At 41.5% G+C, this 18641-nt stretch overlaps 1 protein-coding gene across 2 annotated transcripts in view; it reads right to left on the bottom strand.

Moving 5' to 3' along the window:
- Positions 1-4569: 4569 nt before the first annotated feature.
- Positions 4570-18641, bottom strand: part of NF2 (neurofibromin 2) — a 158955-nt gene continuing 144883 nt past the window's right edge. For both annotated transcript variants that reach the window (XM_040351958.1, XM_040351957.1), the window contains one exon: positions 4570-4940. Coding sequence is in view for 1 of the 2 variants with exons in the window: in XM_040351957.1 (XP_040207891.1) it covers positions 4890-4940 (51 nt within the window). In the remaining variant the exon portion in view is untranslated. The remainder of the gene's footprint in view (positions 4941-18641) is intronic.

The following is an 18641-nucleotide window of genomic DNA, read 5'->3' as shown; positions in this document are numbered from 1 at the left end:
AAAACACAGGAGCTATGGATTGCGCGTAGCGTATAGCCAAATCTCCACAACACTACATACCGAAATGCTGGTTTGGCATCAGGAAATGAAAATTACGGTAAGTATTTGATACAAATACAACTATTTGATATGTGGCAGCATACTAGTGATAAATAACTATCTGACAGGGTGGGTTCTACTTGCCAAACCAAGCTACTAATTAGGATAAGACAGAGGACTGAATAGTTATTCCTACAAAGTCCACTGATGACAAGGCACCTGGGTCTACTCTATAAAGTTTGAGTAGGTATGCTGGGACAACCATGATACCTCTCTACAGATGGATACCATAGATGCTCTCAAATGGTCTGCCTATGAGGCTGCAACCGCTCTGATAAGGTGACCCGCCGTCACTGACAGAGGCTCACGACCCCTCGCCCGATATGCGCAAGCAAGCCCGCTAGAGTCCAGGCAGTAACCTTATTTCCTTGATGATTTCCAGTTAGAACGACAAAAGGCTTATTAGATGATGTAAAATAAGCAATTATGGAAAGGTACTTCTTTAACCACTTGTTAAAGTGTAACACTGTAACACTGTACCCAAACAACATTTTTATAATTTTCTTCCCACAAATAGAGCTTTCTTTTTCTGGTATTTGATCAACTCTGGGGGGGGGGGGCTAACTACTCCCTTTTTATGCTATCCACTGGTCCTGAATGAGTGGTCAAGAGCCAAAGCTCTATCACTAGTATGCTGCCATGTTGGAATCGGGAAAAGGACTTTAAAAACATTCACTGAGAAGTTGTAGAATACCTGCTGGTCTTTTGATCCTACAATCAAACTGCCAATTCTATAGCTGGCCATAGATGAAGAAAATGTCTTTCCTCCTGTCGAGCAATTGTATTCTCCTGATGGGAGAACACAAGTGATTATTGTTAGCAGCTATAGCATGCCCATACAGATAATCTTACGTAAAATCCAGCAGATTGGTTGCACCCAAGACGATTGATCGATTAGGATACATTCAGCCAGCTCATAGGTAGTCCCTGCTGAGCCAGCCAAGATTTAAACAGTCTATTGCTGACCCAAGGGTCCTGTAGTCCACAGGTTCTCAACCTTGCACTCCAATACCCCTAACAGGCCATGTTTGCAGGTTTTCCTTCATCTTGCGCAGGTGCTTTAAATCAGAGTCAATGGCTTGGTATTTAGGAAAGCTATTTTATCTAAAATAAATTCCCAAAACATGGCATGTTGAGAGTACTTGAGGACAGGGTTGAGAACCGCTGCTGTAGTCTACAATGCAAAAAGTCACCTGTTAGAGATAAAAGTTGTACATTTATTCATGTCAATTTCAACTCATATCTAAAGTTGTAATTTAGGTGTACTGGATCTTTAAACAAAGCCTATTTTATGAGTTGGTGGTAAAATAAACATACAAAATGGGAAAATTTAAAGCAATTTATTGCAGAATAATTACATATTATAGTATAATCTTGTTGTGGAGGAATATATTTATGTTCATGTGTTGATTCAGAAACCAATTTGTTTTTCACATAAACAGCACTTTACATAGCTTACCGGTTGATTTGTTTCATGAATGCTCGCTTCAAATCTCCCATATCTTATGCCTAAAGCCTATTGTGGTCTTAGTTGCACACACGTTTTCTATATGTACCCATTTCTGTATATCAGTTAATAAAATCAAACAGATTTTTTTTTTTTTTTTTTTATTAAAACCAACACTTTTTTGTTTTAACAAAACAATACTGAAAACACTCCCAACACAGTCCAATAACCTTTAGACTGGAAGGAAGACATAGGATATACCGTATATAAAATATACATAAAAAAATACTGCAGTCTTATTTTTAAAATCCATCAGCGCAAACTGAATTAGGTCAGTACAATTTTCATGGCAGCATTCTCTCTTCAAACAACTCCCTCCTTTCTCCCCTCAGTCCCCCACCTCACTTGCAATGTCACAGATTTAGAAAATGCTTCTCATGCCAAGTGTGTAAAAGCTAGAGAGGAAGCCGTATAAACAGGAGTTTGCAAATAAAAAGAATCAATAGTTATAGCCAGGACACAATGAAAGGTAACAGGTAGTGAAGGTCAGCTTCATCTTACATCTCATTACTTGGTCCAGGAACACATTGTAAAGCTAAATATAAGAATACATCAACAGTTACTGTAAACTTAAAATACAAGTTATGCATTACAAAAAATAATAATAGTGTGCATCAAAACCAAGAATGTTTCCAGGTCCTAGATAGTCAAACTAGGAATTGTTGACTGGTGTGGCGACCAGCATAATATATTTACATGAGAACTATACTATTAATTTAGCTTCAGGTAAATAAAAAAAAAAAGGGTAAGGCACCTGGTATGTAGTTATGCCCCCTGTGAAAATCCACCTCCTCCATTCAATGCCAGTTGGAAGCCCACCCATATGGCAATCTGGTAAACCTTTATTTCTGGGAAGAAGCAGAAGATGTCTGAGCAATCAAAGGAGGTTATTCATAGTCAAATGTTCAAAGAGCACTACCCAATCACCACAGAAAACTAAATTAACGTGGGTCAACCATAATCACATTTATATTCACTTTTAACTACAGTCTTTAACAAAATTCTACATAATATTATGTTGAAAATAACATTACTTATTGATTGTCTATAAATAAAATAAGTAAAAATAAGACCATGTAATATCAAGAATCTCAAACCTGATCCTGATATTTATCATAGGACATAAAAAAAGTCTAAAATTGCAGTTTCTCATATTAGTAAGTTCCCAGTTTAATGTGGAGGTTCACCCGGAACTAACATTTTTTAACCTTAGATTCCTGCTCATTTTGTCTAGGGGAATCGGCTAGTTGTTTTAAAATCGAAGCTGTACTTACCGTTGTAGAGAGCGATCTTCTCCGCCGCTTCCGGGTATGGGCTGCGGGACTGGGCGTTCCTATTTTGATTGACAGTTTTCCGACAGGCTTCCGACGGTCGCATCCATCGCGTCACGATTTTCCGAAAGTAGCCGAACGTGGGTGCGCAGGCGCAGTATAGAGCCGCACCGACGTTCGGCTTCTTTCGGCTACTCGTGACGCGATAGATGTGACCGTCAGAAGCCTGTCGGAAGACTGTCAATCAAAATAGGAACGCCCGCTCCCGAAGACCCATACCCAGAAGCGACGGAGAAGATCGCTCTCTACAACGGTAAGTACAGCTTCGATTTTAAAACAACTAGCCGATTCCCCTAGACAAAATGAGCAGGAATCTAAGGTTAAAAAATGTATGGATGAACTCCTGCTTTAAGAGCCAGTTTACACCATGAATCGCACACAAACTTGTTGTTCTCATGTGATCCGGGTGCAGAGAGATCTCAGCCCATTAATTTGAATGGGCAGAAATCCTGCTGGACTGCACCAAAAGCAGTGCATGCACCGCTTTATAAAACCCACAGGATGCGGATTGCATGGTACTACTGTACCATACAATCTGGTGCAGGCAAATGCACTGTGTTTGTGACCTGCATTTGGGGTGTCATTAAGTTAACACTGACACCTGCTGCAGATCGCAACTGCAATGCGTTTTGAACGTGGTGCAAGCAACATGCACAGAACGTGAGTTTCCCGATTTCCACCGTTTCTGCGCTAGCATTCCTTTCTTCCAAAATTGCCTTATGTAGTGTCAATACAACGTACAGATTGTGGAGCGAGGAGAGATCCTAAAAAAAAACAAAAAAACGTTGGGCCCTTTCACACGCGCAGATGCGATCGGCCTCTTCAGTCTCCTCTTTGGAGCGGCTGGTGTCAATGGACATATGTCCATTGACACCTGCAGACATCCGATCCTGTCCGCTAAAAACAGACGTCTGGCGGATTAGATCGAATGGCAGTTGGGTGTGAATGGACAGGTGGTCCATTTACATCTGACCACCCATAGAGCAGAGCAGGCTGTGTCTGCTCTGCATAAGTGGAGCGGACACAGACCGCCTGCTCAGCAGGGATCAGTGGACAGATGCCCCGCTGAGCAGGCAGACTCCAACGGAGCCCACCCCGTGTGTAAGGGGCTTTACATGTCTACTAACAGAGGTATCCTCAGGATTTCCTTTTGAAGAACATTTTCTGAACCCCAGAATTAAGACCTTTGGTGCAAATAATCCATAAAAGGTAATGTTTTCTGTTATAGTAACAGAAAAGGTATTCAGAAGGTTAAAATATGTAAACAAAGTATAGATTACATAACTTCTTCCAGCAGATGCAGGCTTATTGTAACTTATTAATAATTGCAACTTATTACCATTTGACAGCTACCAAAATGCCACTAGTACCAGCACTTATTTAGTGATGACAACCGCCATAGCACTGTCAGGGGTTCGGCACTGCAGATGTACTAAAAGAAGGGCAGTATGGTTGAGTCCTAAAAGAGCCACATAGATTGTGTGTGTGCGTTGTAAAAAGGCGATTATAAAGAACCGCAAAAAATTGTTGATAGCCGTTGATGTCCAGGTGTCTTGCTGTCTCAGCCAAGTTTTGCAAAGGATTATCTGTATTGGCACTTTCTAAGATCATCCTCTATGTACAAAAAAAACCTTTTATAGCTTTGCAGGTGCCAAAAAAATGTCTTTCATCTGTACTTCTCCCATCACACAAACCAGATATTACAAGTAAAAACATTGTATTTATCAGATCACACTGTACCTCTGAGAGATAATAGTTGATATATGGCAAAAGGAACACAGCACGGGTTTGGTTTGAATAAAGATGATAAAAATATTAAAAAAAAAAAGACAGTTCAACCATATTCATAGCTGTCCCTTGTCACAGTTGCATTGATGTGTCCGCTTTGTGTTTGTGACCCTCGCTTGATGTCCGTGGAGAATTTGGGATGCCTACAAGTGACAGGTAATGGATTACAGTTCTTCAAAGAAAGCCACTCTGCACTGTGTGCTCTGCAATGTGAGCTGCAGGGAAAGAAACAGTGTTAAAAGATTAGAAGAAGAATGGATGGATTTTTTCTGCATTCTAACATCAAGTGCTAAAACAAAAATATTTAGGACACACAGGATTCACAGCTGTTTTACTTGGCCAGTATGTACAGTATATGAACTGTGAAGGCCATCAATCCCAAGAACTCCTAGAAAATATAAATGGGCAGCCAAATAGAGCAGAGCAATCAATTACTTTGGGTTAAAGAGACCCTGTCAAATTAAATGGCTGCAGGTAAAAGCACAGAAAAAGCAACCATTTTAAAAGGCAAACGTTTAGTGTTTTCTTTTCTTTTAATTATGTTGTATTTAGTTGTAATTTGTCAAGATAAACGTATTTGGTTCAGATGGTGCCAAGCGTGTGTGGCGGCAACCAGGTGATGAGTACAAAGCGTGTCTTGCCTACAGTCAAGCATGGTGGTGGGAGTGTCATGGTCTGGTGCTGCCGGCACTGGGGAGCTGCACTTCATTGAGGGAACCATGAATGTCAACATGTACTGTGACTGCCCTATGTAGCTGCTGGGGCAGGAGTGGACGACTACTACAGTGTCACTTCTATTGACAGCTCCGAGTCTGCTCAGGATGCTGAAATCAAATCTAGAATGGCAGCACCCAGCTGTAGTCTCTGGGCTTTTGGATGTCTACACATCGGAAACTTTTACAATACACACGTACATAACCGGCATAAAATGTTTAATGCACATACAGTATAATCTTATGGGAAGGTTTTTGTTGCAGTGAATGATCTTACGACAGATTATCTTTAAGCACTAATTACATCTTTACCCTTTACTGTGCGTTTCATGCATAGGAAGCCACATGAAAACTACAACATGCTATTGCTAGTACTACCGGCACTAGTCTAAAGAAATGTGACTTGCTTACAACGCATTTTACTTATGTCTAATGAAAGATGTCCTACAAGAGAACCTTTCTTGAAACCAGGAACATATTGGAAAAGGTTATATAGTGTGAATGGTCCCATAAGAAAACCTGCCTGGTAAAATCCAAAAAATAATTGTTGCTCACAGAGTATAGCAATGTCTGAAAGGTCAGACAATAATACCAGATTTCACCTTCCAGGGCTGCTGCAGGCAAAGAAAATAAAACGAAATTCTGGGCTGTCAACCCTAAAGAAACGAAGCAGGAAGCATATAGGTGAGTATATAGGAGTAACAGAAGGGCTGACATTTTATTTAGTTCAAAATTATCATAACTGCAACAAGAAAAAATGTTCAATCATGATACCACCTTTCACTGAAGAGACATATTGAAAGAATGTTGATGACAACTGTGCCAAGTCCGATTTCTGTGGCAGAACTATGTATCTCTATAGATCTATGCAAGCCTTTTCTAGCCTTATCCCAATGGACTGGATCATGCTGGTACTAGTCTAATAGCTCTTACCACAGCTATACTAAAGTGCTTCTTAACATTAGTGTTAATTGTCCAAACAGCTGAAGAGCTATAAGAAGCTTTATTATTTACACATTTCCCTCTAATGTGGGGGGTTTAGTTAGTTCTGAGAAATACCTCGAACACATTCAATGTTTGGAAAAATTGGTTAACTGTTTAATCACAATAAACTTTAGGCACTCATTCACACTATGGCATTGCAGGAATGTCCAATGTACCAGTGACACTACACCAGCACATTTAATGCACCTTATTGCAACATGTGAATGAGCCCTAGAGAACCATGCATTTTTGTGGTGTGTTGTGTTAAGGCAGCCCATTGAAAAAGAAGGGCTGCCAACGCACCAAGAGGTCCCAAAAATCGCACACGTCACAAAACTATGAGCACAGCATGTGTGTGGCCTTGGTGCATTGGCATGCCATTCAAAATGGATGGCACCACAGCACATGTAACCTGTATTGCATCACGTTGCCACAGCACAAAGATGTCAATGGGCCCTAAACACAGCTGCAGGCAAAGAAAATTACATAAGCACTTTGCACAGACTATACACATACAGTTGTGTGAAAAAGTAATTACCCCTAAACCTAATAACTGGTTGAGCCACCCTTGGCGGCAACAACTGCAATCAAGTGTTTGCTATAACTGGCAATGAGTCTTTCACATTGCTGTGGAGCAATTTTGGCCCACTCTTTGTTGCAGAATTGTTTTAATTCAGCCACATTGGAGGGGTTTCCAGCCTGAACGGCCTGAGAATGGTCAAGATACAGCATCTCAAATTAGATATAAGTACGGACTGTGACTAGACCACTCCAAAACAAAAAAATTTGCTTTGTTTAAACCATTTGGCCCCCTTTTACACGGGTTCAGGTCCGCCTGTCAGTTTTATAAGGTGGACCTGAATGGGCACTCTGTGGATGTCTATGGAGCCACGGATGTCAGCGGTGACATGCCTGCTGACATAAGACCCCCTCCATCCGTCTGGCGAATCGGATGAAAACGAACTCTACAGTCCGTCTTCATCTGATCCCCCATAGGGGAGAGCGGTGCTCCGACAGGTCGGTCCCTGCACAGTGTGCAGAGACAGACCCGTCATCTGCCTGCTCCACTGGAATCGACGAAGCTGTTGCTGTTGCATTTCGGATCATTGTCCTGCTGCATAACCCAAGTGCACTTGAGGTCACAAACTGATGGCCAGACATTCTCCTTTAGGATTTTCTGGTAGAGCTCAGAATTCATGGTCCATCAATTATGGCAAGTCGTCCAGGTCCTGAAGCTGCAAAGCATCCTCAGACCATCACACTACCGCCACCATGTCGGACTGTTAATAATGTTTTTGTATTAGTTTTATGCCAGATATAACAGGACAGACACCTTCAAAAAAAGTTACATTTTTGTCTTCTCAGTCCACAGAATATTTGCCTAAATGTCTTGTGGATAATATCAAGATGTTTTTTGGTAAATGTGAGTTAAGCCTTTGTGTTCTTTTTGGTCAACAGTGAGTTTGGAACTTTCCCATGGATTCAGCATGGGAGGGGGCAATTACTTTTTTAAATAGGGCCAGGCAGGTTTGAACAGCTTTTTTCCCTTAAAACATTTTATAATTTAAAAACTGCATCTTGGATTTACTCGGGTTATCTTCGTGTAATATTAAAACTTGTTTGATGATCTGAAACAAGTGTGAGAAATATGCCAAAAAAATAAAAAAATTAAATCAAGAAGGGGGCAAATACTTTTTCACACAACTGTACATAAACAGACTAATTTATTTTGCATGTTCACGCTGTCAGCAATCACAATGATTTGCTGCACCGCAAGTCCTTTCTCAATTGTAAGGAATTCTAAACAATGTTACTGCAGGACAGCCGAGGTTATATTGGAATTAATGAAAAAACAACTGGAAGCGTGTTTATTCATAAGGCTTTGCATTAGATTAATGAATCAACTAATCTGATTCCTCTTGTACCAAATTGTAATGTAACTGTACTGTCTGCCGTCATTTTGTTAAGCACTGCGCAAACTGTTGGCGCTATATAAATCCTGAATAATAATAATAATCTAGGCATTATGTCAGAAAAAATACAACTGTTTAACTTTCTGTAAAAATACTGCATTGCAAATGAATGCAACAGAAAATAGGCATCCTTTTAAAAAGATTATGTATTATTAATTTGGTGGAAAACTCATTCACAATGTATGAAAAAAAAAACAGTCGCCAAACACTGACATGCAGAAGATATTCATTCTCATACAAATAAGCAATATTACCATGAAACAAATGAAGAATTTAACAGTACTAGACATAAACTGAGGCAGGAGGAAATGGCCAGGCAAAAATCAGGCTGAATCACCCAGGGCCTTCACCGCTCAGCTTTTCTTTGCTGGAGATTATGGGCTTAAGCTGGCCATACACTGGTAGAATTTCGTGTGTTCGTTCCATTTTCTAATGGTTAGTGTGGCCAAATCAACAACGGTTTTCGACATAGATCAGGAAAATGTAAGAAGGGTGGAAAATCTGCTCTCCTTTATTAACCGCTTGCCGACCGGCTCATGTCGATATACGTTGGCAGAATGGCACTCCTGCTCAAACTGACGTACCTGTATGTCAGTCTGCAAAAGCAGGATAGCCGGAGCAAAAGCGCAGCGGAAGCGCGACTGCTGGTCCCGCGGACTCAACGTTTGCTGGCGGCCCTCAATCTCATTGAGAAGCAGAACGGGGAAATGCAAACAAAGCATTTCCCTGTTCTGCCTAGTGACATATGACAGGGATCTACTGTCCTAGTGATCGGGAGCAGTGATACCTGTCATGTCATTGGTAGCCCATCCCCACGCACGCTGAGGGAACACACTTAACCCCTTGATTGCCCCCAGGTGTTTAACCCTTTCCCTGCCAGTGGCATTTATATAGTAATCAGTGGCTATTTTTAGCTCCTATCACTGTATAAATGTCAATGGTCCCAAAATAGTGTCAAAAGTGTCTAATCTGTCCGCCGCAATGTCGCAGTCCTGATAAAAAAAATTCAAATAAAATCGCAGGTGCATACTAGCTCATTATGTCTTTTGGCTTTCAGGTGTAAAAATAAAATAAAAATGATTGCGGGTATACAACCGCTTTAATGGCTTCAGCCAAACACTAACCATGAGTGAAAGAAACATTTTTGTGTTATCAGTCATATTCTCTGAAAATGGCCAAGAAATCATAAATTCTGCCAGGGTATGTAAACGTATGAGCACAACTAACTGTACATACATTTTTCTTGCTGAACAGGTAGATAGACGATAGCTTTTCACAACCTCATTGTGAGCAGGGAAATGCCACAGGTAGCATTGTGTGCATGATATATATACATATATATATAAAATATATAGATAGATAGAGATATCTATCTATCTATCTATCTATCTATCTATCTATCTATCTATCTATCTATCATAATTGTACTAAATGACAAATTCTTTGGTATGTAAAAGCAATTTTATTTATAGCTTAATACACTGAAAATATGTAAAAGGGAAACTATAAAAAAAGGGACAAATTCTATTAAAACGTCCTAGTTTATAAACTATTTTACCTAATTAAAAAAGTTCTTATTTTGCAAACATGTAATACAGAGCTTTTGCATCATTTGTTGCGCACAATAGGTCCTTGGCTGTCTAATAAGACAGCAGAGCAGTAGCTCTGCAGACTGAACATCTAGACATCACGGTGTCTACTTGGAGGAAGAGAAGGAGGGGGTGTCCCTTTCATTCAGATGACTCATTCAGCTGTGTGTGTTTGTACCATAAGATCCCGCTATTCTCAGAATCACAGTAAATCAGCAGTCTAAAACCCAGGAGTACCAGACTCACACTTGCCACCTGCTGGCTGGAAAGCTAAATATGAAATATTTATATGCAGCATATTACATTTACCAGACTAAATATAGAAATACAAAATTTCAAAATAGATTTGGCATTTCATAACATGTTACAACAAACAAAGAATAAAATCCATGCAATAAATACAAAAGGACGAATACATTACCTTTAACAGTGCGGTCGGCATTTTCAGCGCCAATACACAGATTTATTTTAGTACAAGTGGTATCTAGTATTTTTCACTTGGCTTCCCATGCATGAAAGCTCATTACGCCCCTTGCACACAGACGGGCAGATCCACATAGATCTGCACCCGCGCAGCGTATCAGAGATACGCTACGCCGCCGTACCTTACCTGGCGTTCTTTCAAATTCTCAAAGATTTTGCGGCGTAAGATACGACGGCGTAGTGTATTTCTGGTGGCGGAATTCAAATCGGCGATTAGGGGGCGTGTTTCATTTAAATGAAGCACGTCCCCGCGCCGAATGAACTGCGCATGTTCCGTTTCGAAATTTGCCGCCGTGCATTTCGCGAAATGACGTCGCAAGGACGTCATTTTTTAAACTTAGACGTGACTTACGTCCATCCCGATTTACGGACGACTTGCGCAAAAAAAATAAAAAATTAAAATTTCGACGCGGGAACGACGGCCATACTTAACATGGCAAATCTAACTATACGCCGCAAAAAAGCAGCTTTAACTATACGCCGGAAACAGCCGACTAGAGACGACGTAAGAGAATGCGACGGCCGCGCGTACGTTCGTGGATCGTCGGAAATAGCCAATTTGCATACCCGACGCGGAAAACGACGCAAACTCCACCCAGCGGACGCCGAAGTATTGCATCTACGATCCGAAGGCGTACGAAGCCGTACGCCTGTCGGATCAAACCCAGATGCCGTTGTATCTTGGTTTGAGGATTCAAACTAAAGATACAACGCGGGAAATTTGAAAGTACGCCGGCGTACTCTCACTGTGGATCTGGCCCTGAATGTCTAGCCCCTGTGTGTCCAATCTTGGCGTCTTCGTGCCCCCGGGATGCACAGGTGAAGCATCCAGCCCCACTATCTGCAGCTTGTCAAAGACTATGACACACTGAAATATCCTGCACCTGGACTGTATACCGTACTGAGTGGTACTCACATTCAGGGCCCTATGTGTTCAGGGATGTATGACCGACATACAGGTTGACAGGTTGCAGACAGCAGGGGTTGTATGCTGCACCTGTATCTGGCAGGCACAATAAAACACCGGAATTGGACAAATAGGGGTTAGAAGCCCCTTGTACAGGGGGCCTAAAAATGTGAATGAGGCCTAAAGGGACCCTGTTACTAGCCCAATAATATCAACAAAAATCTTCCTAAAGGATTAGATGTGCATTTAATGCAGATTATTTACCTGTTAAAGCCTTCCTTGTGTAGACATTCAAAAGTCCAGAGACTGCTGATGGGTGCCACCATCTTGGTCAAAGTGTCAGCAGCTCAGGTAGTCTCAAATGAAACTCCTCAAGTTCTTTATTTATAAAAGTCAAATACATCAGTAGTAGTGGTCAAAGATAAAGTGTAATTAAACACAGTTTTATTTGTAAGTGTATTTAACTATAAAAATAGGCAGTGTACCTTTTTTGCAGAAGCTTGCAATCATTCATGTTTTCTACTTTTTGAAATACCTGTTTGATCCTGCTATTTCTCTTCATGGTGCATTTGTTGTTGGCAACCTTATAGTAGATGATTCTCCAGTTAAGTGTTGCCACCCTCAGTGTGGATGCACCACAATTGTACTGCAAGTCATCCCACGCAACACTTCAGTGGCTGTAGAGTGTTAGAGTGCTTAGATTGGCATAGCGTACATGGATCGACAACTTCCGTCCTAAGGTTTCTTTAATGAAAGATCACCTCACAAAGAAAAAGTACTTTTTGGAGCCACACAGGGCCCCTTCATCAGGCATGTCTGACGAAGGGGCCCTGTGTGGCTCCAAAATATTTTACTTTTTCTTTGTGATGTGATCTCTTTCAATAAAGAAACCTTAGGACGGAAGTTGTCGATCCATGGTGTGCTGGCGAATATGTACGCTTGCTTGATGTTTTCAAGACCCAACTGGTAATTGCTGCAGCACCCACCATTTTATGAGCCATATCTGGCAGGAACATGTGCGATAGGTATATTGACCAGACTTAAGATTGGCATATTCTCCTCCCCCCTGCTGCCCCATGTGATCACTGTGTCACCTAGCAGGGCCGATTTAGCAGGGAAGCAATGAGGGCTGTGTTCTCTCTCCCCTCTAGCTCCTCCTTCCTGCCATTGCAGCACTTCAGTATTAACAAGCTGGTCACTGCCAGCTGTTACGTACAGGAACACAGGAGCTGCACTGGCAGGAAGGAGGAGTTATAAGGGGAGGGGGGGTGCAGGCTGTGCGCTCCCTCCTGTCCAGGAATGCGGCACTGGCATCCTCACATGACTATCAGCTGTAGGGGCAGCTAGAGCACTTAGGTTGGCATGTTTTCCAGCCCCCCCCCCCACATGATCACTGTGTCATATAGCAAGGCAGATCTAGCAGGTAATTGCATGCTTCTCCTCCAGCTTTGACAGCATGGCAGGGAAGGATCTATAGTTGTCACGTGACTGTGATATATGGACTATGATAAAAAGGTATTTGGGGCGTTTTTTTTTTTTTGCCATTGTGGGAGATTAGCTGGTGGGGATCACCTTTTCTCTGAATGAAGGTCAGTGTGCAGGCAGTTTCTTTAAAACCTGGCATACGATGCTGTACCCAAATAAAATTCATGTCCTTTTCCCACAAATAGGGTTTGCTTTTGGTACTATTTAATCACATCTGCGATTTAAATTTTTTGCGCTATAAACAAAAAAAGATCAACAATTTTGAAGAAAAATATAATATTTTTTTTACTTTCTGTTATAAAACATATCCAATAAATAATAAAAAAAAATAAAAAATAAAAAAATAAAAAATTCTTGATCGGTTTAGGCCAATATGTATTCTGCTACATTGGTAAAAGAAATCCTAATAAGTGTATATTGATTGGTTTGAGCAAGTTATGTCTACAACTATGGAATAGATTTAGGGACTTTATATTTTTATTTTATTGTTTTTACTAGCAATGGCGGCAATCAGCGATTTTTAGCAGGTCTGCGATATATCTGACGCTTTTTGGGGACCAGTGACACCAATACAGTGATCAGTAAAAAAAAAAAGAATAAAAATGCACTGAGACTGTATAAATGACACTAGCAGGGAAGAGGTTAACGTCAGAGGTAACCAAAGGGTTAACTGTGTTCCCTGGGTGTGTTTACTTACTGTGTGGGGGATGGACTGACTCGAGGAAGAGACATTTGTGCTTCTGGTTAGCAGGAATCACAGATCTGTCTCTCCCTCGCTGACAGGGTGATGGTCTGTCTCTCCAGAAAACGATCGAGGGTGACTGGCGGTGACCCGCTGATTGGCTCCATCTGTGTCCAATCACAGCAGGAGCGCGGTTCCGACGGTGCACGCCCGAGAGTCGGTGAAAAAAAAAATCACATACAGCTACATGATTTTGCGCTAAAGGGCCGACCTGCCTTAGTATATGTACATGGGGCGGTCCTTAACCTCTTAAGGACCGCCACACGCCTATTAACGCCGACACAATGGCAGCGCCCCCTACAGGTTAACCCCTTCACTGACATTTTTACAGTAATCAGTGCATTTTTATAGCACTGATCGCTGTAAAAATAATGACAATGGTCCCAAAATGGTGTCAAAAGTGTCCGATGTGTCCGCCATAATGTCGCTCGCAGTCATGATAAAAATTGCTGATCACTGCCATTACTAGTAAAAAAAATATATATATTAATGAAAATGCCATAAAACTATCCTCTATTTTGTAGACGCTATAACTTTTGCGCAAACCAAACGCTTATTGCGTTTTTTTTTACCAAAAATACGTAGAATACGTATCAGCCTAAACTGGAGGGGAAATTTTTTTTTATATATTTTTCGGGGATATTAATTATAGCAAAAAGTAAAAAATAGATTTTTTTTTTCAAAATTGTTGCACTATTTTTGTTTATAGCGCAAAAAATAGGAATCACAGAGGTGATCAAATACCACCAAAAAGAAAGCTCTATTTGTGGGGAAAAAAAGGACGTAAATTTTGTTTGGGAGCCACGTCGCACGACCACGCAATTGTCAGTTAAAGCGACGCAGTGCCGAAACGCAAAAAGTGGCCTGGTCTTTGGCCAGCCTAATGGTTCGGGGCTTAAGTGGTTAATTTTATATATGTATACAAAATCCATGTTTGTTCAAGCCAATTATCATATCAAATCAATAGGATTATATATAGTCAACTTCATAATCACCAGACACAGTAGATATAAATCGTGCAATACATGCATTCAGTACAGTTAGTGCAGATGAAGAAATTTCTGTTGTATATTCCATGACTTGTGAAAAATGTTTTTTTTTAAACTTTAGAACAGAAAAAGTATGGGTGGATTAAATCGGGATACAAGTACATTAATTTGGGGGACCAACAATGGGAAGATTTAGGTCTGGTCATTTCCGCTTTTCAAAGAAATTAGGGAGGCCATCAGTAAAAAGAGAGATAATAGCAGCTGTTGGGAGGCGTTTCCCTTCCTCTAAGAATATGAACATATGCCAGATTTGCGATGCTTTATGAAAGCGATCCAGGGCGTTTTGGAATGGATTAAGTCTTCCATGTTTGCATAGGTTTTCTATTTTAGAAACGTGGGAATGCAGGCTTAGGCTGAATTTAAAAGGTGTCTTAGGAACGATTTCTTATAGATTTCTGTGGGGATGGAGTTGTGGTAGAGAAGGAAAAGGGAAGAGTCTGTAGGGATCTCATAGTCTTTGAATTTTTGAGAGATTAGTCTTAATGCTCTCCCAGAAAGCCGAGAGTTTGTTCACAGAAAGTGTGAAGCAAAGACGGTTTTTCCCAATTGACATTGCCAGCATTGATCTGGTACCAAGGGTGTAAACTTATGGATCAGTGATGGACTTCTGTATCACCTTGTGCGTATATTATAACCGCATTCCTGGATCCTGGCACAGATTTATGATTTTAGGGTAAGCAAGCATATTATCTGGATTTGTTCAGTTGTTAAAGCGGGGGTTCACCCAAAAATACATTTTTAACATTACATTCAGCCGAGTTGTCCTAATGACAAATCGGTTGTTTTTTTTTTCCCCGTACATACCGTATTTTCACCACCGCTTCCAGGTATGTCTTCTGCGGGACTGGGCGTTCCTATCTAAATGACAGGCTTCCGACCGTCGCATACAGCGCGTCACGAGTTGCCGAAAGAAGCAGAATGTCGGTGCGGCTCTATACGGCGCCAGCGCACCAACATTCGGCTTCTTTCGGCAACTCGTGACACGCAGTATGCCACGGTCGGAAGCCTGTCAATCAATTACGAATGCCCAGTCCCGCAGAAGACATACCCGGAAGCGGCAGTGAAAATACGTTATGTACAGGGAAAGAAAAACAGCAGATTGTCATTAGGACAACTCGGCTGAATGTAATGTTAAAAATGTATTTTTTGGGTGAACCTCCGCTTTAAAGCGGATGTGCCACTAAAAAAATATATTAAAGCCAGCAGCTACAAATACTGCAGCTGCTGACTTTTAATATAAGGACACTTACCTGTCCTGGAGTCCAGCGCCGATCGCAGCAGATGACGAGCCGATCGCTCGTCACCCTGCTGCTCCCCCCTCCATCCACGGTGAGGGAACCAGGAAGTGAAGCGCTCCGGCTTCACTGCCCGGTTCCCTACGGCGCATGCGCGAGTCGCGCTGCGCCCGCCGATTGGCTCCCGCTGTGTGCTGGGAGCCGAGTGTTCCCAGCATACAACGGGGGACGGACGGGAAGCAAGGAAAAAACCCGTCTTTTGCCCGTATCGTAGGGCCGGAAGTGGGTGCAGATACCTGTCTGTAGACAGGTATCTGCACCCCCCTCCCCCTGAAAGGTGTCAAATGTGACACCGGAGGGGGGGAGGGTGCCGATCAGCGCGACTTCACTTTAGAGTGGAGATCCGCTTTAAGTGTTCAGGTCGCTTTCCCAAGTAGCAATCAATGAATGGAGGGTGAAAATAACATTTCGGGGCAATATATGTATGTTTGTTTTATCATTCATATTCTCAAAAAAACGGCCAAGAAATCATAAATTCTGCCAAGGTATGTAAACTTATGAGCACAACTGTACACACACACACACACACACACACACACACACACACACTAACTATATATATATATATATATATATATATATATATATTACACATACACAGCGGGTAAAATGAGTATGAACACGTCACCATTTTTCTAGGTACAATAAATATATTTCTAAAGGTGCTATTGACACGAGATTTGGACCACATGTAAAACCTGCTGAACCAGCCGATTTTCCGTCTGTGTATACCGCAATTTAGGCTTTAATACATTTGGCTTTTCTGTGCTTTTACCAACAAATGTTTAATTGGTGACACGGTCTCTTGAAAGGTCTGAACAAAAGCGCTGAAGGTAATCATCTTCTTCGAAGACTTCTAGAGCCTACGGTTCGCCCTTTTCCTCAGGGACAATGCACTTACTAAACCCACAACCGGCATTCACTATATCTGGTTTCCCACAGTACACATAACATGGAAATGCAATTATTTTAGCAACTATAAACTGCTAAATACCTTTTTTCATCAGCAGTATATAGCAGTCTTGTGACTTCTATTAGTGTCTGGCCAAGCACTGGTTAAAGCTTGTAGAAGGAGTTTTCATTCTCCTCTGACTGTCCTATGAGGCTCCAAGACCTGCCGGGAAATGGAGATTTTGTGTTTCTGCCAAGCAGGAACACAGATCTCGGTCTTCCGAGTCAGAGCATCCCCCACACAGTTGGCAACTCCCAGTGAACACATTTAACCCTTTTGATTGCCCCTGATGTTAACCCAATACCAGCCAGTGTCATTATTACAGTAACCGTGCATGTTTTTTAGCACTGATCACTGTATTAGTGTCACTGGTCCCCAAAAAGTGTCACCTAGTGTCCGATTTTTCGGCCGCAATCCCGCTAAAAATTGCTGATCTTTAACATTACTAGAAAAAAAAAGGGGGGGGGGCCATAAATCCATTCCATAGTTTTTAGATGTAATAACTTTTGCGGGAACCAATCAATATATACTTTTTGGGATTTTTTTGACCAAATTTATGTAGCAGAATACATATTGGCCTAAATTGATAAAGACATTTTTCAAAATTGTCATTCAAGTTAAAGTAATACAGTGCCGGTGTTTCGTCAGATATGGCGACCTGCCAGAATTGGTAACGGAAGTGACGTTCCGTCAACGCCATCTTGCTACACCCCACACTCCTCCATTGTAAGGATACTTTAAGGCAGGGGTGTCAAACTCAATTTCATCGTGGGCCGCATCAGTATTATGATTGCCTGAAAAGGGCCGGTTGTATCTGTAAAATTAGATGTTCAGCGCATCCCCTCCCCTTTACATTAGATGTCAAGAGCCATCCCACCATCAGAAGTTGAGTCCCCCACTCTCCCTTACATCACAGTGTACCCCACTTTCCTTATGCTGCTGCTGGGAAGGAGCTGGATGCATTGCTTGAAAGCAGAAAGTAAGGGTTTGGAGGAGGAATGGAGCTCTCCTCCAGCTGCAGGAGAGGTGTGAGGGCACAAAAAAAATGGCCTGGATTCGGCCTGCGGGCCTTGTGTTTGACACCCGTGCTCTAAGGGGAAAGCGGACATCTCTTTACACTCACCGGAGTTTTGCATTTTACACTTATATTTAACAGTGAAGTGAGTTTATATACTGAAATATACTGAAATTCAGTACTTAAAATTCAATATCTAACCAGTCATGACTTCTAAGCACTGTATTTCACTATATAAACTCACTTTAACTTTTAAAAATAAGTGTAAAATGGAAAACTCTGGTGGGTGTAACAAGATGTCCCCTTTCCCCCTTCTCAGAGTATCCTTACTATAGAGGAGTGCGGGGTGTAGCAAAATGGCGGCGGCGGAACGTCACTTCCGTTACCAATTCTGACGGGTCGCCATATCTGATGAAACACTGTATTGCAAAAAATGGCCTGGTCATGAAGAGGGATAAACCTTCCAAGGCTGAAGTGGATAAAAGTGCTGAAACCAACATTCAAGCATGCTCTGATGCAGGTGGCACTGAATCACTCCTACTAAGCTCGGGACAATAAGGATGAATTCACAAACAAATCCTGAACACATTTTCCAAACATCCATCATACAATACAGCTAAAGTGTCTTTGTATTCTTAAGCTATGATTTTCTAAAAAAAATATACTGCTTTTATTATGATGGGCTCCTCAATAGGGATGATTTTTTATTTTTTTTTATTAAAAAGTCTG

This window comes from Rana temporaria, chromosome 1 (genome assembly GCF_905171775.1).
Source record: "Rana temporaria chromosome 1, aRanTem1.1, whole genome shotgun sequence".
Classification (NCBI taxonomy): Eukaryota; Metazoa; Chordata; class Amphibia; order Anura; family Ranidae; genus Rana; species Rana temporaria.
The sequence above is the reverse complement of the archived record's forward strand: the minus strand, read 5'-3'. Positions and strand labels throughout refer to the sequence as shown.